Source organism: Dendrobium catenatum, unplaced genomic scaffold (genome assembly GCF_001605985.2).
Source record: "Dendrobium catenatum unplaced genomic scaffold, ASM160598v2 fragScaff_scaffold_421, whole genome shotgun sequence".
In the NCBI taxonomy this organism is placed as follows: domain Eukaryota; kingdom Viridiplantae; phylum Streptophyta; class Magnoliopsida; order Asparagales; family Orchidaceae; genus Dendrobium; species Dendrobium catenatum.
The window spans coordinates 286,172-310,898 of NW_021318883.1; the positions used below are offsets into that span (position 1 = coordinate 286,172).

At 35.1% G+C, this 24,727-nt stretch overlaps 2 protein-coding genes across 2 annotated transcripts; one reads left to right on the plus strand and one right to left on the minus strand.

Moving 5' to 3' along the window:
* Positions 1 to 1,372: 1,372 nt before the first annotated feature.
* LOC110110217 (probable calcium-binding protein CML41) lies at positions 1,373 to 1,927 on the minus strand. The gene has a single exon (XM_020841599.2). It carries the CDS (start codon positions 1,925 to 1,927, stop codon positions 1,373 to 1,375), a length of 555 nt encoding a protein of 184 aa, XP_020697258.1.
* Positions 1,928 to 13,737: 11,810 nt separating this feature from the next.
* On the plus strand, positions 13,738 to 22,934 carry LOC110110518 (RPM1-interacting protein 4). Its single transcript, XM_020842035.2, has 4 exons — positions 13,738 to 13,948; positions 21,990 to 22,307; positions 22,431 to 22,625; positions 22,701 to 22,934. The coding sequence occupies exons 1-4, from the start codon at positions 13,943 to 13,945 to the stop codon at positions 22,731 to 22,733; spliced, it is 552 nt and encodes a 183-aa protein (XP_020697694.1). The 5' UTR covers positions 13,738 to 13,942; the 3' UTR covers positions 22,734 to 22,934.
* The last annotated feature ends 1,793 nt before the right edge of the window (positions 22,935 to 24,727 follow it).

Here is a 24,727-nt window from a genome sequence, read left to right on the forward strand (position 1 = left end):
GCTTTCAGTTTTAAGACATTTTATTTTTAATATTTGAATTTTTTTAGCAATGGTGACTAAAATCAAGATTAATGATGCCTATTCTGATTAAAATCTAGAAATCAAATTATGCCTAGTATTAAATTTATATATTTAATTATTAGCATCAAATGTATAATTAGTTGGGCATAATTAAAGCTGCATCACAGCTCGAACATGATAAGAAAATTTATCAATAAGCATACGAACGTATTTAAAACTCAGATCATATTATATTGCATGTGAGAAATTAATTTTAAAAGAGAATTTTTTTTTTTCCCTAGAAGAAAGCTTATAAGCTGCTAACTTCTTCCCAAGAAGAAAAAATGAGTAAAATAATTTTTTTAAGCATAAAAATCTATCCTATATATATATATATTTTATAATGGACATAGGTCAAATATAAGAATTAAAAAAATGTTTACAAATCATTGATGAAAAATAGACCACAAATTCAGGCATAGATGGACAAATTTAATAAATAAAAAAAAAGATTTATATTTTTATCCTTAAAAAATAAAAAATTGTATCTAGCTGGCAACGACTGGCTCTTTTAATATAGTCGGTCAGCTGACGTGGCGTGGTGAGCCATATGGAGAGGCGACGATTGGCGCGAGTTGTTCGGAGAGGGAACGACTGGCTTCGCACGAGTAGTTTGCCTTAAATTATTTTTAAAAAATGTTAAATATTTTTGTCTACATAAAATTAAATAAAATATATATTATATTAACTAATTTACTTAATAAAAATAATGGAACATAATATAATAATAAGTTTATTCTACCAAAAGTAATAAAAAATATTAAACAAAAGGAATAATTTGTTTATCACAGAAAAATATAAATTATAAAAAAAACATATATTCATAATTAACTTAATTTCTCATAGCTCTACTTAATTTCATGTAGCTCTTCTGAAAATTGAAAAAATTATCAAAGAAAACAATTGAAAAAAAAAAAAACTCTTACTATATAGTTAAAAATAAAGCAAAAATCTCCCACAAGATATAGATATTAAAATACATATACGCGCACATAATCAACAAGAAAAGACAGCCCTAAACAACAATCGAGAAATTATTGTGTATGGAATCCGAATGCATTCGGAGACTAATTCGGATGCGCCATGTCACCGGATGCACTGGGCCCGGTGACATGGCATGCCCGAATTCACCTCCAAACATATTCGAATTCCGCACACAATAATTTCTCCTAAACAACAGCTTACTATATAACCTCCTAGCAACTAAACTTTCCATATCACGATGCTCTCATGCACATCCAATGACTGCAGAGAAGCTCAGATCACATTAACAACCAACGAAAAGCTTAAAATCCTCACCAACTACAAAAGCCTAACTCATCATCCTGCGAAACTCATAATAGTCAAGCACACCATTGCCATCAAGGTCATAAACCCTAATCATGGCAGCACACTCCTCCTCCGTTCTCTTCTCCCCAAGCCTTGCCAAAACCCTCTTTAACCCATTCGGTGTGATGCACCCCGCCCCTTCCTCCCCTCCGAACATCTCGAAAGCTCGTTGGAGGTCTTCCTCATGGTCCCTTTCGCCTATGTTTTGTCGGTCGCCACCTCCCACGAGGCGGACAAATTCTTCGTAGTTGATGAGGCCATCGTCGTCTGTGTCGAGGTCTTGGATGAGGGATGCCGCCTCGTCCGCCGAGAGACGGTCGCCGGCCCAAGCCAAGAAGGACTGTAGCTCCTCGCTGGATATGCGCCCGTCGCCGTCGGAGTCGAAGCGGCGAAACATTGTCCTGAAGCAGTCATGGGTTTGTACCATGGCTGGCGCCGGAGGCTTCTTATTTGGGCGACGAAGGCGGTGGAGGCTTAGTTTCATGAGTGCTTTGCTGGGAAACCATTTGGAGTTCTTGACAGGGCTTGGGTTTGCCATAGTGTGGAAGAGAGTGAGGGAGATAGAAATGAAAGAGGCTAGAAGCTATAACTTTTGGTAAGTAGATGAAATGAGTGTGGTGGTATATATAGTTGTTGAAAGTTGAGAGAGGAAAGAGGGGGAGGGGGAGGAGAAGTTGCAAGGATGTTACGTTGAATGAAAGTGTATTGGAGTTTCTCAACGTGCATGGGAGTACGAGCACTGCGCAATAACTTGTGCAGGAAATAAGGCTGCTTTAAATATCAAAGGTTTTAAAACTCTATTTCATTCTCATCCGGATATGTGTGAGACTTTTTTTTTTAACGGGTTAAAGATTAATTATTCTGTGTTCACACCAAACATCATCTAGAGACTAATTAAAATGCGTCACATCACTTTTTTATTATGTTGAGGTTCGGTACTGCTCGGTGCTACTGTGATGTGGCTGCTCCTGATTCGCCTCTGGATGTAGAGCTGCGTCTGGCCTTCACACAGAAAAATTTCTTCCTTAAATGAGGCACATAGCAACATAAATAATCTATCGGTGGGTCTACCAGCAACCAACCCCATAGGCGAAGGACCACACAGTTATTTTATCCCATTTATGCATTTTGATATTTAAGGTTTTTTATTTGTAAAAGTAGTTCTTTAGTTAAAAATTTTTTCTTAGTTCAAATTTTTTGTATATATTGTAATTGTTTTAAAAACCGATAAAAAAAATTATGCCAAACTAAGTCTTAATTAATTTGAGATTCATGCTTAGCTCTTATTTCCATTATTTTTTATTACTAAGTATTTTTTAATAATCAAAACAAAAATATTATCAATTTTTGGAAATATTGCAACTAAAATTGATCTGAAACTACCCTAAAATTGATTTGAAACACCAAAAAAAAAAAAAGGTTAATGTATTATAATATAGTTTTGAAAACTTTGCAAGACATTTTTTTCTTAAATTTTTAAAAATAATTATATTATAGATATTCTAAACACTATGAGATATCATTAAGAACTTCAATTAATACAATTTGTTCAAAATTCTATTATATTCAGAATAAATTGGTGCATTGGACATTGATAGATTGGCGCTTACAATTTGGCTATTTGAGGGTGAATGAAACATGAATATATTGTTCTTTGTGATGACAAAAGAGAAGATGCACATAGAAAGAGCGAAAGGGGGGGACTAAGAAATTAACTAAGGAGGAAGGATGGGATGTTGCTTCCAACAACAAAGAAGTTTTTGTTCATAGAAGGAAACAAAAAGTTGTGCAAAAGATTATGAACTGTGGGACTTTTTTGGAGGCTTTGAGGAAGGATAGAGTGTTCCTTCCATGCACCAAGGAAGCTTTGTCACTGGCAATAGGAGCCAGAGCCAGCAGAGAGGAATTGTTCCAGCAAACATAATCATTAGAAACTCTACTTCTTTAAATATTATATGATGAAGATTGCTTTTCTTGTTTGTGAATGCTTGAAGTATATTTTATGTAATGGTTCTTACTTTTTCTTCATAAGCAAGTCCTAATAATCAATTGAAGCGGCCATTTCCTGCTGATTTAGGCTTCGTTTGAGACGACTTTCTTAATACGTATTATAGCAGCTTTTTAATTAAAAAATTTTAAATTTTAAACTAGAAAACTGAGTTAAGTAGTAGTAAAAGAGCCAGCTTTCTTACTACTTCTCAAAATAACTTTTTAGTACAAAAAGTTTTAATTTTTTACTAAAAAACTATTTCATGAAGCAATAAGAAAACCGTCTATCCCAAACAAAGCCTTAATGGAACATCTTTTGTAGAGCAAAAGCAGCACAAGTGGATACATGCATTTACATTCGTGCAAAAAGACTAGTACAGGTCGTCCATGCAGGATATGCCAAGATCAATAACCAAGGATGCAAGCATACAAGAAAGCCCCCCACACTTGGAAGCTACCTAAGATTTTGGTACTTCCTTCTAAGTTTCTTTTCAAATAATTCACTAATTTCAACGCATACTGTAGTGCAAACAACAGTGTTAAGCCCTTTGCATTTACTATTGTTAGATTGTACAGTTTTGGATTTTTTGTTTGTAAACTGCCAGCAAGAGAATATCTTAGTAAAAATGGTTTTAATTATTAGATGTAACAGTAATTTGATTAGTTTAATCTATTAAATACTGCTTCTATTCGAAGTTTCTACTTTATATATTAAAATAGATTTGTTTCCAATCCCAATAGAAATACATATATTTAACACATTTGATAATGGTTGGTTTTAGAACAAGAAAATTGTTAAATAAAAAGGCACAATTGACATTGAAGTGTTAATTTTAGTAGAATATAATTAAGATTAATTTAGATTTGCTGAGTATAACAATTAAAAACTTGGGCCAGGTCACTTTTATATGTTATTTAATTTGCTTATCAATAAATTATGTGTTATTATTATACTTAATCATGGAGAGTATGAGTTAAGACTATATTATAATGGACATGCAATTCTTTTTGTACATCTATTTGTTCTTGATTAGGTTAACCAAAGTTTTGTGAGGGTGTTAGCCAAGTTCAAGAAGTTGCTCATTGAGAATTGGTTTGAAGAGTTTGTCAAGGGAATTGGCTCTCAATTTGAAAATCACCTAAAGTTCCCCTGCCTATTATGCAAGTATAGACCTAATTTGCCTATTATGCAACTAGCTAGCCACAGCAAGTATAACCTACACATTCTTCATGTAGCAGCAATGGACACCAACCATGATTCTTGCTTATAAATAGAAGTTTATTTGTTTAAAATAAGCATATTGAATATCTATTACAATTTTTATAGAGAAATCATATAAAATCTCACTAGCATTATCTATAGGGCTGCAAACGAACCGAGCCGAGCCGAGTATGTGAGTGTTCATGTTTGTGTTCATTTAATATCAGCTTGTTCAAGTTTGGTTCATGTTTGTTCGAGCTTTACTGTTTGTGTTCATGTCACAAACGAGCTTTAATCGAACCGAACAACGAGTAGCTCGTCGAACGTTTGGTTCGCTTGCAGCCCTAATTATCTATGAAATCACTTCCTCACTAAAATTTGCCTTTATAGCTTGGTAACACTCACCCTTTTTTGTTTAGAGGTTTTGAACAATTTTTGTATAAATCAATCTTTAAAGAGATTCATTGATTCTTAGTTTCTCTCTCTCTCTCTCTCTCTCTCTCTCTCTCTCTTCACTTTTTTGCAGACTTCATATTTATTAAGTAAAGTCACTGCATGATCTCCATAAGAATCTTCACTATAGGAAAACCAGCTATTTGTAGCACCAAAATCCTCCACAAAATCGGAGAAATCCATCGCAAAACTTGATTTGCGGCATTTTTCGATGGATATGATTCCAACAGTAAAACTTCCGTCACAATATTTTTGCGGCGGATTTGTGACGAAATAATTGAAAATGAAACGACAGTTTTTTTTTTTTTGTTGTGTTCCGCAGCAAATTTTGTCATGAATTGAGTCAGATTTGCAAAGGATAATCCGCTGCAATTGTGACAGATTGTCTCATCAAAAATCTCGATACCATAACAACGTATCAACATTTGCGCCATATTTTCCACCTCAAATATGTAGCATAACAAAAAAAAAAGCTCCTACAAACATTATTTGGGCTTTCCAACATTCACAATCCAAACAGTTATAAAAAATAGTTATGCAAAATAAATATAATCAAATAATGCTATGCAAATTGTGCAAATTAATGAACAAACAACCATATTCAATAAAATTCAACAATAGTTATAACTCTATTACAATTTCAACATAACTTATACATCAAATGACATCAAGTGTATCAAAAGCCATCTTAGGCGACAATCTAATCAAAATATGTATGCTCGTTGTCTTGCTCAGCCGATGGAGGTGCCGGTTGAGTTCCGCTAATCCGCTTGCTTAATTTTTTAAGCTCCTCCAATATCAAAGTGTTAATGTCTACTCAAGTTTTTCGAAGATTTTCTAACTCTGCTGTTAAGTTAGCCACCTGTTGGCTAACTAAACTCTTCTGGTTTCCCACTGAATGGCTAGTGGCAAAAGAGGATTGCCCCTCATATGCGGAGGCTTGTGAGCCTAATTTATAAATATTTGCCCCTTCTACATTCCGCCTACCATCTACATCTAATTGTGATAGTTAGAAATATTTGTTGAACCCGCAGAGGATCTCTCTCCGGGCTACCGGCTAGATCTCTCGAAGCCGTGTATCATCATCCTATGAACAAAACATAATACAAGATTAATCTTCTTATAATCGTCGCTTACAATATTTCTGTAAGTATAATATTTTCATATGGTTACATATGCCCTCATGACTCGCACATCTACCCACTTCTGATCTTGCTGACGCCTATGAGTGTGATGTATAACTCAAATGTCGTAGTTTTTTTACCGCGCATGTCCTTATGCAATATATTTAGATTAGAATGTATATACAAAGAAATTATTAAAATATATTAAAGTTCTTATCAATCATCATTTATGCTTAATGTGTGGAATTGCTGACAATAAAAATTGGCCAACATTTCAGTACTGCTCTCATAGGTCCCCAAGATAGACTCATTAAACCTTAGTCTTGCAAATGATTATATATATATATATCATTTTCATTAATTTAATTAATTATATATAAAGTTGAAATAACTTGTCAAAATACATACTACTTTTTAACTAATCTAAAAATTCAGATTACACTCTCTTTTTCTACTCTAATTGTGATATTGTATTCAGCCCTTTAATGAACTTTCAACAAAAAAATTTGAATTTAGGGTCTTTATGTATGAGTCCATAGAATGTATAGAATTCTAATTGGAGCTTACTCGAGATATAGCAGAACTTCAGCACAACTAAGTAGTGTGTACGTGAAAACTCTCATCTTCTTATCTGTCAAATAACACATATTACAAGTGCTTGTTGCCTCACCACTTCCGATGTATACTGATATGTTACTGGTTGATGAACATATATTTGGATTACCCAAAATTTGAGGTTAAGAGTAGTCCTTGTCGAATCTAACTCTGTGCCAAAGTAGTATGAGCAAAATTGAGTAGTCACATATATCAAGTATGATTCACATATTGATCCTTCGGGATGTGTTTTTGTTCCTTACAATCTTCTTAAATTTATTTAAATACCTAAATGATGTATGAGGGTAAATTAGAAATTTGCTAATAAATTTTTATATGTTATGTTTGCATAAAATTACCTCTCAAAAAGATACAACCACTGATATTGAACTGGCTCACCAACTCTAGCCTTGTATGATAAATACACGAGTAGATGTTGCATAGAGTCAAAATATTCTGGAGGAAATATCTTCTAAATATATAGACTTGGACGATTATATATTGTGAACAACTACCTAGAGTTTTGAAGAATTAGCAAAGGCATTGATTCACGTGCCTTAAACCGATGAAGAATGATTGATTAGCTTTTATTTTTGGTCATGTGGAGTCATTAGAGAGCATTTTAAGTTCTGATTTGTATGATATTGATGATAGAAAAGTTCAGTCTAAAACATTATAACATATTCTACACATATGTGATATTTATGATATGGATCCTCTCCACATATGTACAATCTTTGACAAAACCACGGTTTCCCACTTTTTCCCCTAAATCCCAGATTTAGTAAACCCTTTAGTTCAGTAGCTTTAAGGGATTTGGCGGAAGAAACACGCAAAAGGGAGAAAGTTAACTTTACTGCGAGCGTGTTTCTGTTGTTGCTTCCAATCCCAATGTAACAGGGAAGGACATCATTGAAGGAGCAAAGTCGAATAACGATGAAGACGATGAAGGGAGAATGACAAAAGTTAGTGAGAGACTCGCGAGCAAGGAGTGTCAGTAGTGGGGCTTGTCGCTACGTTGAGTGAATGAAAGAAATGAGCTGGATATCGGTTTAGATAAACTAATTTGTGATGGATTTTTTGCCACAATTCACGGAAATCTTTGTCGCAAATTCGTTGAAATTTTGTCAAAAAAATTTTTTTTTTTGTCGCAAAGTGCGCTGCAAATCTGTTACAAATCATTGATTTTCCCGTAGTGCTTAAGATCCAACATGCTCCTTGGTGTTGCATGAGTCTCAACTCATATTATATTATTTTGGTGAGCATAAACATAATTCGGCTTAATAATTAATTATATATTTTTTTGAATTATTGCACTTGTTGCAGGAAGTAAAGTTAACAAATGCAGCTGTAGAAGATGAAATGTGGTTGTGAACATGGAACTAAGATGACAAAAGCAAGGTTGTTGTGGATTAGTTCATGATATTGAGACAAATTAAGATCAAGGAATCAAAAGTCGTACATCAAGTTATAAATGATCCAAACGATAAGGCAATATAAGCCCAATCAATAATTATACCTGTTGCGTCTAGGAGTATTCGCGACGGTAGAGAAATATCATATTTAACGTCTTAGCATTGTACGAAAATCCGGCACGCAATCAGATAAGAAGAGAGGGTCTAGAATTTATGAGACACCAAGATTTTTACGTGGAAAACCCCTATAAAAGGGGGAAAAACCACGGGGCCTAGCTCAGTTTGAATGAATCCACTAGTATTGCAGTCGATTACAAATGAGGCCCTTCCTTGGTGGAAGGTCTTAGCTTAATGTACATCTTATGGAGTACATTACAAGATGTAAATACAAAGAGCTATTATCGACATATTCGCTTTGTTAGAAGGACTGCAGTCGGCGTGCAACGTAGGTCAGGAGGACCGTAGTCAACTGGCGACAGAGAACTGTAGTCGGCGGGCGACGTAAGTCAGGAGGACCGTAGTCGGCGGGCGACGGAGGTCGAAAAGACTATAGTCGGCAGGCGACATATGTCAGGAGGACCGTATTCAACGGGCGACGGATGTCGGAAAGACTGTAGTCGGCGTGCAACGTAAGTTAGGAGGACCGTAGTCGGCTGGCAACGGAGGTCGAAAGGACTGTAGTCTGACGACGAAGATCAGTAGGACAGCGTCAGGTAGAAGTACAGCAATGGAAAGAAATGCATCTTCGCATAGACGTCCAACTAAGTCCGATAACCGGTAGAAGTCCGGCGCCGGGTAGAAACTTGGCGAAGAGTGAAGGTCCGACGTCGGGTAGAAGTTCGACGTCTTTGATGGCAGAGGAGAACTCCGGCTTCACTTGGGCGGAGTTTCGGCGTCATGAGGGAACTCTGTTGTTAATTGGGAAGGATTTCAGCATCACGTGGAAGTTGTGCATAATTCCTGCGTTTCCTGAAAATCCGGCAGAGTTCCGGCGTCTTCAGGCGGCAGGAAGAGCTCCGGCGGTGGTCGAGGAGGTGAGGAATCTCCTTTTCCCCTTTCTCCTCTTCTTCTTCTCTCTCTTCCCTCCCCTCCCCTTGGTGTAGAATGAGGGCTCTATTTATAGTTTTTCTGGAGTGGCATAGCCCGTAAATAGGCGTGAGATCAAGGGCGAATTGAGGGTGGTTTGAATAGACGGCCGATATCGAATCATTTGATCATGCACCGTTCGTTGGTCATTTAGAAAACTTAATGAAGTTGGAATTCCATGATCCTAGGCTCGTTGGATTTGCCTCGTCGAGCTGTTCGAGGTCGGTTCTCCCGTCCGCACTCCGCACCTAATAATAGCTCGTATGAATGAGCCCCAAAAAATTTACTTGCACTTCATAAATCCCCAATCCACCTCCTGCATTGGTTGCAGTCTTGCACCGAAATTATATCAAGATATTTTAATAAAAAAATATCAAGATAAAAAAAATATTTATTTACTTATTTCATATATATTTTTTAATTTCTAAATGATTTCAATGTTGTATTATATTTTTGTTAAAAGTTCAATAATTTATACAATATTTTCTTATTTTTGAATAAGAGAGTGAACTTATCATTGAAATTGTGATTATTCACAAATTCAATACAATTAAAAAAGCTTGAAGTAGTAATTATTGCATTAATGCATGATACAATAAAATTATTAAGAATTGATATATCAAAAAATTCATCTGATCAAATATTGATTGTCAAGTAATAACAACACCTGCCATCTCTATCACTTGATACCATTCATTGACAAATATTGACACACAATATCACTCTCACATGATATTCCACATTGACCTTCTGCCATCTATCAATGACAATTGTTTGACATTTGTCACACTTCGACCTCTTATATCATCATACGAGTTACATGATCTCTCTTTCTATTAGGATAATGATTGAGCTTATTAGTTTTGTGTGGAATCTGATTGTGTCGAGCAATTGGGTTGTATTGTTGCCTTGGGCCTCAATTACATCGGTTGGGGTCATTGGGGGGGTGCAATCCCTCTGCTTGGGTTCATGTGCAAAGCATCCAAAAAAGTATTTTCATACAACCATACAGCGATGTGGCGTTGTGCACCTAAGCACCACGACATTGTATTGTCTGGTTGGAGGCAGACAAAGAGTGAAGTGTTGCTACGCTTCAAACCTCGGAGCTACAACATTGTTTAACGTATTTGAGACATAAAACAGAGCGTCGCAATGCTCCAAACATGGTGCCGCAACGCTGAAAGACAAGCCGTTATTTTTTCTTTCTCTTTTTTCATGAAGGGTTGTGTCCCTTGGTGGTTTTTATTGTGTATCTCTTTATTAGGTCTTGTAAGAGGACATTGGAAGAGTGAAGAGAGATAATGACAGAGTGAGAGAGAAGAGTGAACTATAATATTTCTACTAAATTTTCATAGTGAAATTTTTAATGTGGTGTCATTCTGTAGTTTTTTCTCAGTTTCATATTTTTCTGCTGTAAATCTTGGTGCTTTTTCTTTTCGTGGCAATTTCTGTTTTGCTATGTAATTTTACTTTCCCAACATAGTAACCACTGGATATATTCTAAATTATGATGTCTTTTCACCTATTATCTGATGCTTACTAGCACTCAATGCCAAAGCATAGTAATTACTAATGCTCAACAACAATCTTATTATTCACCACTCCATTATGTTAGGAAAACAACTAAATTAACCTCCTAAGTCATCTAGTTTCTAATATTTTTCGTCAACCGTCATCCAACACATACCAATGACCAATGCCTAATGTTTATCAACTACTGATGTTTAATAACCATATTATATATCTCATATTCTCTCCTCCTATCAATAGAATGATTGAACAAACCATAAACATTGATTAACATCGATGCTTGTTATTTTGATCTCTCATAATAAGAGTATGGCAGACTCAACTGCCAACCATTACTGACATCTTATATTCATCATTGAATGTCATATACTCCTTATGAATGATTGATGTCTAACATCTATCAACTATTATAGTTTGAAACCTACCTTCATGATCACTAAGTCTACCCTTCAATACCGAGAATGCCCAAGTTAGTTGCTAAACACAGCCCACTTTTTAAGTTCGTTATCAAATATTACCGAATACCGGGTAATGAACAATACTCGATATCTATCAATCATCAATATCCTATACCTGGTTTACTTTTCTTTTGATCTTCTTTCATATTAAGAGAATAAACATTTGACTAGTAATGATCACCCAACTACAACCATCACTCAACAAGAATCTTGCTAATTGATGCTTGACAGATATCTTATATATTAGTCGCCCAATTTCCCTTTCTATTGCGAGAATGATCAAGTAGATTGCCAATTATCTAATCATCATCCATCAAATTATACCGATTAAATAAATATTGAAAAAATTCATATAATATATTTTTTTTTCTTCTTCTTTTTTGAAGGGGTTTCTCGCTTTCTTCACATATTATTAATAAGCTAGATAGTCAACTTCTTATCCGGTTTCATCCGTTTTACAGAAACGCCCAATTTGAATCAATTATTGTGTTGAAGAGTTCTTCGAAGGTAATTTTGTAAATTTTTAATTTTTAAAATTTTAAATTTTATGTGTGTACTTCTTCCTTAATTTTATTTTTGACCGTTAAAAGAGCCAAAGAGCGTCACTATTCTATGTTATATTTTTATTTGTAATTTGAAGCCTCATCAACCATTTGCAGACCAGCTCTCTATAACCAAAATCACCAAACACGCAGAAACAAGCAAATTCCCAATCATTAGGGCCTTCCTATTGGTTATAATATTATATTTAGAAATTAAAAAATTTATGAAATAGTTATAACGATTAAATAAATATAGAATAAATTCATATAATAATAAATTTATTAAAAAAGTTATTTCAATTGTTAATTGTTCATAAAAAGAGATATCTATGAAGAAGAAATAGTCATGGGACATTATAGATTAATACATTAATGAGAAATTTTATTTTAATATAATAACGATAAAAAATATTTAATAAAGTAATATAGAATTAGACTTGAATAGTGATTGCGTGCCAGAATAGTTGTGACGATAAAGAAATAGAGAGTTTAATGTCTTAGTTTTGTATGAAGATTCAACACACAAACAGATAAAGGAGAGAGGGGGTGCAAGAGACATACGAGATATTATAATTTTTACATGAAAACCTTAAAAAGAGGGAAAAAATCTTAAGGTCATTCCCAGTTGAAATGATTCCATTGTTATTTGTTATTGGTTATAAAAGATGGTGGTCTGAGTACTGTAGTCAGCGGACGACAAATGTTAGAAGGGCCGTAGGTGATGATGTTATGAGGACCATAGTTGGTGGGCAATGAAGGTCTGATGGGCCGTAGATAGGCGATGGGGACGGAGGAATCATAGTTGAGCAATTGAGATAGGAGGGGTTGTAGTCAGACAATTGTGATTCGAAGACGTAGTTGGTAAGCGATAGATCGAGGATAGAAGGACTAAGTCTTGTTGGTGAAGAAGGTCGAAGGGACCATAGCTAGCGGGTAATGGAAATTGGAGAAGAGCCCTGATGGTGGCTGCTGGACCGAGGATCAACAAACGATGGTTAGGTGAAGGTCTGGTGGCGATAACCGAGCTAAGGTCCTACGGCGGGAGCTGGTTGGACCTCTAGGGATGATAAGCTGGTAAAAGTCCAATGGAGCATAGATATGAAGAAGATTTGAGACAAATTTGGAATGCCCCATCGGATGATTCATATTGATTCCCTCAATAATAGTGTATGTTCATCATTTAAATGCTTGAGTGTATCATAATCAAGCAATCTTTGTCTCGTTAGAATGGTCTTGTAGAGTTGCTCGATTTGTCTATAAGTCTACTATATTTGGATATCATTTGATCACTCAATTAAGATTATGAAGCTTTAAAATATGCTTAAAACTATTAGTTTGAGCTATTTTTGGTTCAAATTAAACCGATTTTGATGTCGTTGGGTTTGTCTTGTCGAGACGTTTAGTTTGACTATCGTTTGTTGAAATTAGAGTTCATATTATCCTGAATTTAATTTTAAAAGTTTTCAATTTCAATATCTCGAAATTCGTATATGATCAAGATAATTTTTGATAGCTTACCAAAAATAATATTAACTTGCTATTAAGTTATTTAAATAATTTTTAAAAAAAATTAAAGAAAAGTTGTAGCTTAAATTATTTATACAATATATTTTTTGAATTAAAAATTATTGTTCTTTTCTTGGCATATATATTTGATATAAGCCTTTAATCATTATTATTTTTTAATTTTATATAATTAGACAGTTAGATGATGTGTCAGATAAATGATATAAATATTTGAAGGAAGCATTCTTATAAATGATATAATTAATTCTTATAAATATTTGAAATGATATATTTTATTACAAGGAAGCATTCATAAATCATGACGTCACTTGATATATATATTTTTTAATTTTAATTTTATGTATTGATTTGATAGAAGGAATTTGAATTGGTAAAACTTTTCATTGAAAAACTAGTCATCGTCGGTCCTGCTGAAACGAGTTGATGGGGATCGATCAGCGGGAATGGGTTCTTCCATCAGACCTTGGAGTCAAGCCTCTCTCTTTCTCGCCCTTTTCGTCTCTGGATTTGTTTGCACTGTTTATAATCGGGGAAGTATGCTTCTTCTTTCAATCGGAGAACGGGGAGGACGGGAAGAGAAGCGGATTTGAACCCTTTGAGCGGAGCTCTTCCTCTTCGGATCTTCGTCTCCTCGATGTCTGTAAGTTTTTTTTTTTTTTTTTCTTGCATAGACTTTTGAGGTGGGCTGTTTTTGTTTTAAGAATGCTGTATATTTATGATTTTTAGCGGTTTTTTTTCTGGTAATTGTTGGTGCATTGCCAAATTGTAGCAGGACAATTTTGGTCTTTATTTTTATTTTTGTTTATTATGATTAGGGATTGTGATTACGTACCTTTGGGAAAAGTTCGAATGTTTGGATTTTTATTCCAACAGTTGCATCTAATCATGAAGGATTTAAAAAAATGCTTCTACTCCCAATTTTTCAGTGCCTTAGTGATATGTTTGGGAAACCGATTACGTGATGCACAGTGATTTTACCCGTCACTGGTTTAATGGGCGTTTCTGATTTAAGTATTATTAATTTGGGAACGTGCTTATGTGTCCGTGAATTTGGTATTGTATGGGCATTAATTCAGTTGATAAAGGTCCTACAACTTATTGTTAAGAATTTAAAATGGATTTCTATCTGCATCAAATTTGTTCTTGTTCATATTGATTTTCTTAAAAAAATTAATAAATAATTGGGCGTCCTGGTTTTAGTTTTTGAGGATTGAGGGTGTTCTTATCTTTTAGGTAGTGTATTTTGATGAGCGAAAATTTCTCTCCTCTTAGATGGTCTACGACTAAGTGTTCTATTAGACCCTCTTTTCTTTTGGAGGCAAGGCAAGAGCATACTTTTCAATCCGATTTTAGCCTCTTTGAAGATGATCCCAATCTCAAGAGTTACAAGTTTTAGAACTTCTAAGAGATAAATCTAGGGTTTCTGACTGCCTAACTTGATTTTTCCTGAATACTAGGCTTGTTAGTCTCATTAATGCTTTCTCTTTTGAGATCCCGCCATTGGTTTCCCTTCCATTTCAAGTCGGAGGTCTCTTTGATCCTTCTGAAGCAATCGCAACCACAACTTCCGCTTGATTTTGTTGAACTGCATTCAGCAGAGCTCCGATTCCTGCAATGGTAAAACTAATACATGTTTGAAGAAATGAAGAAGAACAGAGAGCAAGCCAAGACTCATATTCATATTACTGTTTATCGTCTTTTTACATAGCATTGCATAGTATATATCCTATTACCATGAGTGCAATCAACGGTAAAGATTAAGCAGTTAAAAAGGAACTGTGATTAAGAGTTTGTCAGAGTAATAATGGGAGCTCTGCTAGACAGAGGTAGTGGACATCCGATTATAAGCACTGTTCAATTTATGAAAGGTCGGCTTGCTTATCACCTCCCCGCAAGCTAACAGTGGCTTCGGCAATGTTAAGCTTGTCACGCAAATCCTGAAATCTGGGTATAGACAGAGCTTTAGTAAATAGATCCGCTAATTGATCAATGGTATGAACATGTGATATGCGAAGCACATTGTTCTGAATGCATTCACGAACGAAATGGAAATCTATTTCAATATGTTTCGTTCTAGCATGGAAAATAGGATTGTTAGCAATTGCTATGGAGGATGTGTTATCACACATCAAGACTGTCGGCTTGGATGAAAGAATTTGAAATTCCTGTAATAACCTACGAAGCCAGATAATATCCGTAGCAGCCGTAGAAAGAGCACGATATTCTGCTTCGGTAGACGAACGTGCGACAGTCTTTTGTTTCTTGACTTGCCAAGAAATGAGGTTGCTACCAAGAAAAGCACAAAAACCAGTAGTTGATTTTCAATCAAGAGGGTCGCCAGCCCAATCAGTATCTGAGTAAGCATGAAAGTCAAGACTTGTTGCAGTAATCGGCAAAGCAAATTTAATAGTGCCTTTAATATAACGTAGAAGACGTTTAAGCAGTTTGAAATCAGTATCATCAGGACTGTGCATATGTTGACATAACTTATTCACAGTAAAGGCAATATCCGGACGCGTAAGCGTCAAGTATTGTAGAGATCCTACCAAATGCCGGAAAAGGTCTGCTATAGCGATATTCAGAGGAAGAGCAGGAGTTGTTGGATCAGCAACAAGCTTAGACGGAATTGGAGAAGAAATCGGCTTACACTCAGTCATGCCAGCTCGGTGAAGAATAGAGGCTGCATAGTTAGCTTGAGATAAGTGTAAACCGCTTGCTGTATAAGAAACCTGCATGCCGAGAAAATAGGAAATTCTGCCCAGATTCTTCATGCGAAACTTATGAGAAAGACCATTGAGTAGATGATTAATAACAGTTGTATCATTGCCAGTAAGCAATATATCATCAACATATATCAGAATATAGAGAACAACTGATTGTTTGTGGTAAATTAATAACGAAGGATCGGCAGTACTATGTTTGAACCCATAAGTAAGCAGGTAAGTTGAAAAGGTCTCAAACCACTGTCGGGGAGATTGTTTCAAGCCATAAATAGACTTCTTGAGAAGACAGACATAATCAGGATGTTAAGGAATCCTTAAAACCAGAAGGTTGGGACATGTACACAGTATCTTTAAGATGCCCATGAAGGAAGGCATTTGAAGCATCAAGCTGAAGAATATCCCATTTAAAAATAGTAGCAACCGTAAGTAAAATCCTAATGGTAGGAAGCTTGGCAACAGGACTAAAAGTTTGAAGATAGTCCAAACCATATTGCTGACTACAACCTTGGGCAACCAGCCGAGCCTTATATCGTGCAATTGTTCCATCAGTGTTCAATTTGGTCTTATAGATCCATTTAGAACCTAAAACATTCTGACTGGGATGTGGTGGAACTAATATCCACGTTGCTTGCTGCTGAAGTGCATCAAATTCATCTGACATAGCCTTTCTCCAAACCAAATGTTTTATTGCCTCAGTATAAGAAGTTGGATCAGTTGGAATAGAGATTACATTCATACTGATAATATGTTTTGGTTTTGTCTTCCCTGTCCGAAGCCGAGTTATCATTGGGTGGAGAGAGGGATTTTGAGGTGATGGTGGACGAGTTACTAAAACAGGGGATGAAGATGAGGAATTAGTTGATTCAGAATTTAGTGGTGGCATAGGAACTGGTGTAGAGGAAGGTGAAATGGATGGATTGGATACTGGTAGAGTAGTAGAACAGCCAGGTGAAGAATGTATAGAGGAGATAGCTTTGTCTGTTGAAAATGTAGGAGTAAAAGATTGTATAATGTAAAGAATAAACATGGAGGGTGGACTATATGAAGATGATACAGCATGTGGAACTATAGGAGAATTCTTGTTTGAGGAGAAAGGAAATATATTTTCAAAAAATTTCACATGTCGAGATGTGAATATCTTTCCTGTTACACGATGAAAACAGTGATAACCTTTTGTTGGAAAAGCATACCCAATGAAGATACACTGTAATGATTTAGAATGAAATTTGTTTTTAATGAGATGAGGAAGAAGAGGATAACATAAACAACCAATTGTCTTAAGAAATGAATAGTCATGTGGTTGACCGTAGAGTAATTGAAAAGGTGAGGAGGATTTTTTTGAAAGAGAAGGTAATCAATTTATGAGATAAATTGCAGTCTGGACAGCATGAACCCAGAAATGAGAGGGTAAATTAGCTTCATGAAGAATGGCACGAGTCGTTTCAAGAATATGGCGGTGTTTGCGCTCAGCAACACCATTTTGTTCTGGTGTATAGGGACAGGTGACTTGATGTAAAATGCCATTTTGAGTAAGGAAATTTTGAAATTGGTTTGATGAATATTCTCCACCTCCATCAGAGCGTAAACATTTGATTTTTTTTTGAAAAATGTCGTTCAGCAAATGCTTTGAAATGATAAAAAACAGATGGTACATCTGATTTAGCTTTTAGAGGATAGAGCCAAGAAAAACGACTGAAATCATCCACAAATAACACATAATATTTGAAACCATTCAAAGATACAGTGGACGAAGGTCCCCAAACATCACTATGTATTAAATCTAAAACAACATTTGATCTAGAAGTAGAAGGAGACAAAGATAACTTGTGACTTTTTGAAAGTTCACAAGAATTACAGTGGAAAAATTTAAAACTAGAAACTAAAGGCAGATTTGTTGATTTGCATAATTTTTGAAGAACTGGAGTTGACGGGTGACCCAAACGGCGATGCCAAAGCTGAATTGTAGACGAGGTTGCAGTATAAGCTGAGTGTGCAGTGGAGCTCGTGGAATCAGTATGGATGGGATAGAGGCCTCGACGAGATGGACCGTGAAGGAGAATGTGGTTGGTCTTCAGATCCTTTATTTTGTAGCCAATGGCGTCAAACACAATGGAGCAAGAATTGTCAGTTGTGAGATGATTAACAGAAAGAAGATTTTGAGTTAGATTAGGAACAATGTGAAGGGAGGAAAGATGAAGCTTACGGTGAGGGGTTGGAAGTAAACCTTTACCAGTATGAGTAATTGGCAGAAGATCTCCATTACCGATCATAACTTGTTGATGGCCAGCATAAGGTTTGGGATTGTAGACTTGAGCAGGATCTGATGTCAAATGCGAAGTTGCTCCTGTATCCAACAGCCAGTCAGATGACGGCTGTGAGCTATCAGCGGTATACGCAGGTATAGGCGGTGGAAGAGAGAAATCTGCACGATACCAACATTTGAAAGCCGAATGACCACCTTTCCCACAAATTTGACATTCTACAAAAGGTTGGGAGGAAGAAGCACCACGGCCAGATGAGCTGTGGCCTCTATAGGGCCAGAAAGAAGAACGTCCACGAGAATTTCGACCACGTGCTCGACCTCGCTGAGTTGTAAAAGCTTGAACCGGCTCAGAAGAAGGGGTTGTAATAGATAGTTCACGAACAGACTCAGCTGCCAAATTTAGCTCTTCACTACAGAGAAGAGAGTATAAATCATCCAAACTAATGGGATTCAAATTAGTTCTTATGGCTGTTTTAAAAGCCTGATAAGTACTTGGTAATCCATTCAGCGTGTACAAGATTATATCCTCTGTCGGAAGAGGAGAACCGGACGAGCCAATAGCATCAATCTTGTTCTTGATTTCTGATAGATATTGCATCATAGATTTGTCCTTCATAGAAATGTGATGAAGTTCATTTTTGAGTTGGAGAATGCGAGAGCGGTTTGTTGATTGTAGGCGTCTCTCAATGGTTTGCCAAATCTCCAAGCATGAGTCAAGATTGAGAACATAAGGAAGAAAAGTTGTAGAAATGGTGGAATATAAAACGGCAGCAAGGTTCTGATCAACAAGTAACCAAGTGTAGGGTTTGGAACAATTTTTGGATCAGTAGACAGAAATTTCGTGGGTTTTGGTGTAGAACCATCCAAATACCCGTCAAAACTGTTAGCAGTGAAGAGTTTCAGAATCTGTGATTTCCAAAGTGGATAGCTCTCGGCAGTAAGTTGAATATTAAGAACAGATTTGACATTTGTCATTAAAAACTTAAGCTGTGAAGGAATGGCAACATCTGCCATTTTTACAACCGCCAATGTTTGAGAGGAGGTTGAGGATTGAGAAGGAGTCTCCATTAGTAGAATAAAGTAAGAAACAGAGTACAAGAAAAAATCAAGGCCGGAGGGCACAACAGCTCTGATACCATGTTGAACTGCATTCAGCAGAGCTCCGATTCCGCAATGGTAAAACTAATACATGTTTGAAGAAATGAAGAAGAACAGAGAGCAAGCCAAGACTCATATTCATATTACTGTTTATCGTCTTTTTACATAGCATTGCATAGTATATATCCTATTACCATGAGTGCAATCAACGGTAAAGATTAAGCAGTTAAAAAGGAACGGTGATTAAGAGTTTGTCAGAGTAATAATGGGAGCTTTGCTAGACAGAGGTAGTGGACATCCGATTATAAGCACGGTTCAATTTATGAAAGGTCGGCTTGTTTATCAGATTTGAGCTTGTGCTTGGGAATAAATGGATGAACCAAGCTTGATTTTGTTGTAACTTAAGTTTGAGTCATCTCGACTCATTTATACCTCTAGGCTCCTCCAACTTGTTGAACTCTTTAATTGAATACTTTGTGAGAAAGTGCCCCATCTATGATGCTCTTGTTGCCATGTTGAAGAAACTTTGGAAGACTAAAAGTCATATAGATGTTCAAAATGATAAATTTTGTTCTTCTATAAAATTAAATAAGCTTAAAAGAAAAGAAGATATCGAATCTAATTAATATAATTGTTAATTTGTTCTTTTATGAAAAGAAAAAATAAACATAATGAATAAGGAGAGAATCTAAACAAATTCATTATTAAAGACATTTAAGTTATGCTTTTCATGATTAAAAGACTCCTATTATTCTTTGATTCTTCCATGGTTCTATCGTTCCCATCATTGGTATTTTACTCAATTGACAATACGTGTGTTCAACATGTGTGTATTTACTTATTTATTTATTTATTGTTTTTTAATTGGATACTTTGTTGGCATTTTTGACATGTGTCGGCTATGTGTTGGGGGTTTGTCATGTCCTTTGATAATATTTTGATATTATAAAATATTTGTACATCATAAATTCCCTCACATCATAGAAAAATATTGAATGATTTTTTTCATAATATTTTAAAATGTATTTGAAATGCTATAATTAAAATCATCATTCATTTTGCTTTTGTGTTCACTATTCTTGAATCATTGTTAAATCTAAATCTTAAACACGCTTAGTTGGCTAATTAACCTTGGAATCATGATCTTGCAATTGAACCTTCTTAAATTGAACTTGTTGAGCTCATTTTAAGTTGTAAGTGCTTCTAACAAGTCTAATTGATACGATCATCTCCATGACGAGGATTTACATTTCTCATCTTCATTTCATTTTGTTAGCAACTATTGCATATCGGGTGTTTCGGGTAAAGGTCATCACCTGAGTTCGTGGGAGTCATCACTTTGGGCTCATGGGGCCTATTAGCTTGAGTTCGATTTGATATTAAAAGTTATCGTACCAATAAGGTAATTGCAAAGGTACTTACAACATGTTGGTCAAATCAAGTAAGGGATATTCATCCTGAGCTCATAGGAAATCATTACCTTTGGTTCATTGAGCAACCTATTGGTATATGCATATCGGCTCACGGTTGAGCAACATATTGGATGTGAATCCTTTTAGTGTTGTGCAAGGGGTAAAATCAAATTTTAGGGAAGTTGCATCCCTGTACTAGCATGAGGCTTAGATTGTTATTTTGGTGATCTATTTTTTTTTTTTTTCATTTTTACTCTTTTTAGAGTTTTTGGTTTGTCATCATTGGTGGATTTTGTCAAATTTCATAAATTTTAGGTTTTTTGTTTCTGATGTAATTTTTGTTCGACATGTACTATTTTGTGGTCTTGAATTTTTATGCAAAATAATTTTAATTGATGGCAGTGAATTGGGAATTTTGACCCTTGTGTGTTGTGTATTACATCATAGTTGAATTAGAAAGCCCTAGATTCTAAGATGGTTTGCATGACCTTAGCTCCTGACTAACATAGCCTAATTAACATGCTTATTCTGATCTTTTCTTCTTCTTCTTAAATGATTGGCTTTGTTAATCGCACGTCTCTTCTATTCTAAATCTGGTCTAACACCTTTTTTTATTATTAATCACGGAGCGTTAGAGGCTTAAAAATGTAAACAAAACTCATCTAATGTAATGCTCTCATGAAGGGCAATTTCCCATTTGGTGATTGGAAATACTCGGAGAAGAAAAATATCATCAATGCTGCTCTCCAAAATATGTCTATACACTATGGATTGTTTTTTCCTTTTTTTTTTGCAGTTTTCCTTTATTTCCCATCTGAGATATTTTGAAGCTAATTCTATTCAGTATTTTCACTTTGACATAAAATGCTTCAAAGCACTTCATTTTAACTAGAATGATAAGATAATTCCTGGTGCTATCATTCCTTAAGATTCAGGCTTCGTTTGTCACGGCTGTTTTTATACTTAAAATAGTTTTTGAGTATAAAATTTTTAACTTTTGTATTAATAAATTTTTTAACTTTTGTACTAAAAAAGTTGTTTTAAGAAGCAGTAAGAAAGCCATCCCAAATGAAACATCAATTTCTTATATTGTGGTTGTCTGCATGAACAGGTTCGTTATTTCTTTTGATATATATATAGATAGATAAGTTCTTATGTAAATTTTGATTGCACAAACGGTCGCAGGCATCTAAATGGAAGTACTCTGAAAGTCCACCGATGCATATAACATCAGGGACAATGTTCAACCCAAGTGGCCCAAAGGGGAGCCTTGGAAAGAACTCAGCCTCCCCTCAAAGGCGGCCAGCCGGAACAAGCGAAAGCCATGAAAACAGAGCTGGGCTCTATCCTCTTCGCCACCACCATCATCATCAAAGAGTTGCAAACAAAGTTGGGGGACACTCTCCCTGGGAAAAGAAAAGTCCTCCAGAAGGTGGCCACGTTGTAGCTCCTAGCACTCCAGGAAGGTCTCCACTGAAAGTTAGCAGTCGCTCTGATGAATCAGTAATAGTTACTTCTTTGCTTCATCTTCATTTATGCCTTGCTTGAATGAAAAAGGAATGATTACAGAGTATATTGTATGTGTTTGAGAGTTTTAAATGGATGAATTTGATTTCTCATGGACAGCCTGAAGAAGGCATTGCTGTGCCGAAGTTTGGTGACTGGGATGAGAGCAATCCATCATCGGGTGAAGCCTTTACTGACATCTTCAACAAGGTGCAGAAAGAGAGGCAGAGTAGTGCAACAAAAGTTCCTATGATCATTGATGATTCATTTTATCTCAATAGTTACCATCATGAAACTGCTAGCAGCAGGCCCACTGTAAGTGTCTTATTTCATTTGGTATAATACTAATTGGTAAGTTATCTAACTTTAAAAACATTCTAATGTTTCCAGAAATTTTGCTGCTTCAGCTGGGGAAAGAAGTGAGGATAGTATGGCATAAAGTAATATCTTCAAAGGTTAATATATTTTTGAAGAGGTTATGTATCAGGAGTTTCATTCTTTTTAGTATGTGTTTTTTATACAGAAAAGCTTGTTTTGAAGAAGGTTTATTCTTATAATACAAGGAAAATCTGATTTTGTGTATCATAATGCATCTATTTCAATAAATATGCTTTTATATTTTTATTTGGGAAAATGTACCAAAAAATTCATTTTGGATGAAACAACTCTTTTATTAAAATGTGAAGAATACTCCCTCATAGTTATGTGAATTTTCTAATAAGAGTAATTCTCAAATTTCTCTCTTTCATGCATCTTCTTCAACGATTTCAAAGTTAGAATGAATGTAGCCATCGACATTGTCTTTTGGCTTGATCACTTTCGTATCAAAGCCTCCAACACGCTCTTTAAAGCGATATCTTTCAATGCCTATTATAAAGGTTAGTGTTGATGTATTTTTTCTTATTTAGGTTAGAACATAGGCTATAATAGGAAAAGGACTATATGTGAACCTTAGGCTAAAAAACAAGCTTCAAAAGATTTGATTATTGTTGGAATACATAATAATATAATATGGGATATGAGCTTAGTTTGAAGAACATTAAAGCCACACATTATATGTTTGAACTTTATTCAAACTTCATTTTGAAACCTAGTATTTAGTCATTAGATGTGAAATTAGGTATGAATTGGCTTGAAACATAGGTTCAATTCAGGTTCAAATACCGTTCAAGCTTTTAATATTATGTTTAATTCTTGTTCAAATATTGTTTGAACTCAATAAACTTAATATTCGATCATTAGATTCGAAACAAATATGAACTAGGTTAGAAATTTTTTTTTAATTGAATTGGAACTACTATTTGTACATTTGCTTAATAGAAGAATCTCAAATAAGATTTCAACATTATGAATTTATGGAGTGCACTACTAGGAAAGATATATGAAAATTAGGTTTATACTTTATTTTTGATGTCATTCTGCTCAACCATGAGAGGTATAGCATTGTTTTCACTAAGGGATTGTTTAGTTGCCTGAAAAATAAATGCAATATAAAGTAAATGCAGTGTAAAAAAAATATAGTGTATTTATAATACTTCATAGCTGTTTAGTTGTTTGCAAAATAAATGCATGAAAACTGTTTTTCTTTTTTGGTGAGGTATACACAGTGCAAAGTAAAAACAATGTATTTTGAATACTTTTAGAGCTGTTTGGTATGATGAGCAGTATTAAAGTATAATATTTAAATGGAATGGTAATAACACTATTCAATGAGCAATCAAACATACTAAACAATATTATCAATGTTTTATAAATCCAAAATACATATGAAGGCATTATAGAGCAAAATGTTTATATATATAACACAAAACAACTCCAAAAACATCAAGCTATTATAACTCATAGTGCTAACAATTTGCACATCACTAATCATTTTTCTAACTCTCTACACATCCATCTAGCCTTCGACTCCATAGACTTCGAGAGGAAAAATTGTATCATTGTCGGATTCTTTTATAAGTTGTTGTATAATGTATCAGCCTCTTATTCAGAAAATCCAGGTATGACTGATAGCTCAGTCATAAGTTCAGTGAACATTTTCTTTTCTTAAGAGGTTATTGCTGTAGTTGTATTTTGTGTAGCGTTTGCAACTTGATTGAAACTATCGACCATCAACACAATATATTCTTGGAGAGTTAGATTAACAACATATACTTTACTTTTCTTTTTGGAGGCACTAGCTAGTGTAGATGAACTTAATGGTCTCTTTTTTGTTCTTATGGATTCCTCTTTAATCTCCACATCAGGCCAATCATTAGTTAGAGATACATCCACACCAAGTTCCATAAATACTGACTCGTTGTCGTCTTCTACATATATTTGCTGAGTCCCAAGTGAAGTTTGAGAATTACCAGCTTTGGCCCACTCTTTAGTTACATGCCCTTCACCGCATACCTTCTCCAGCTCAACATAATTTG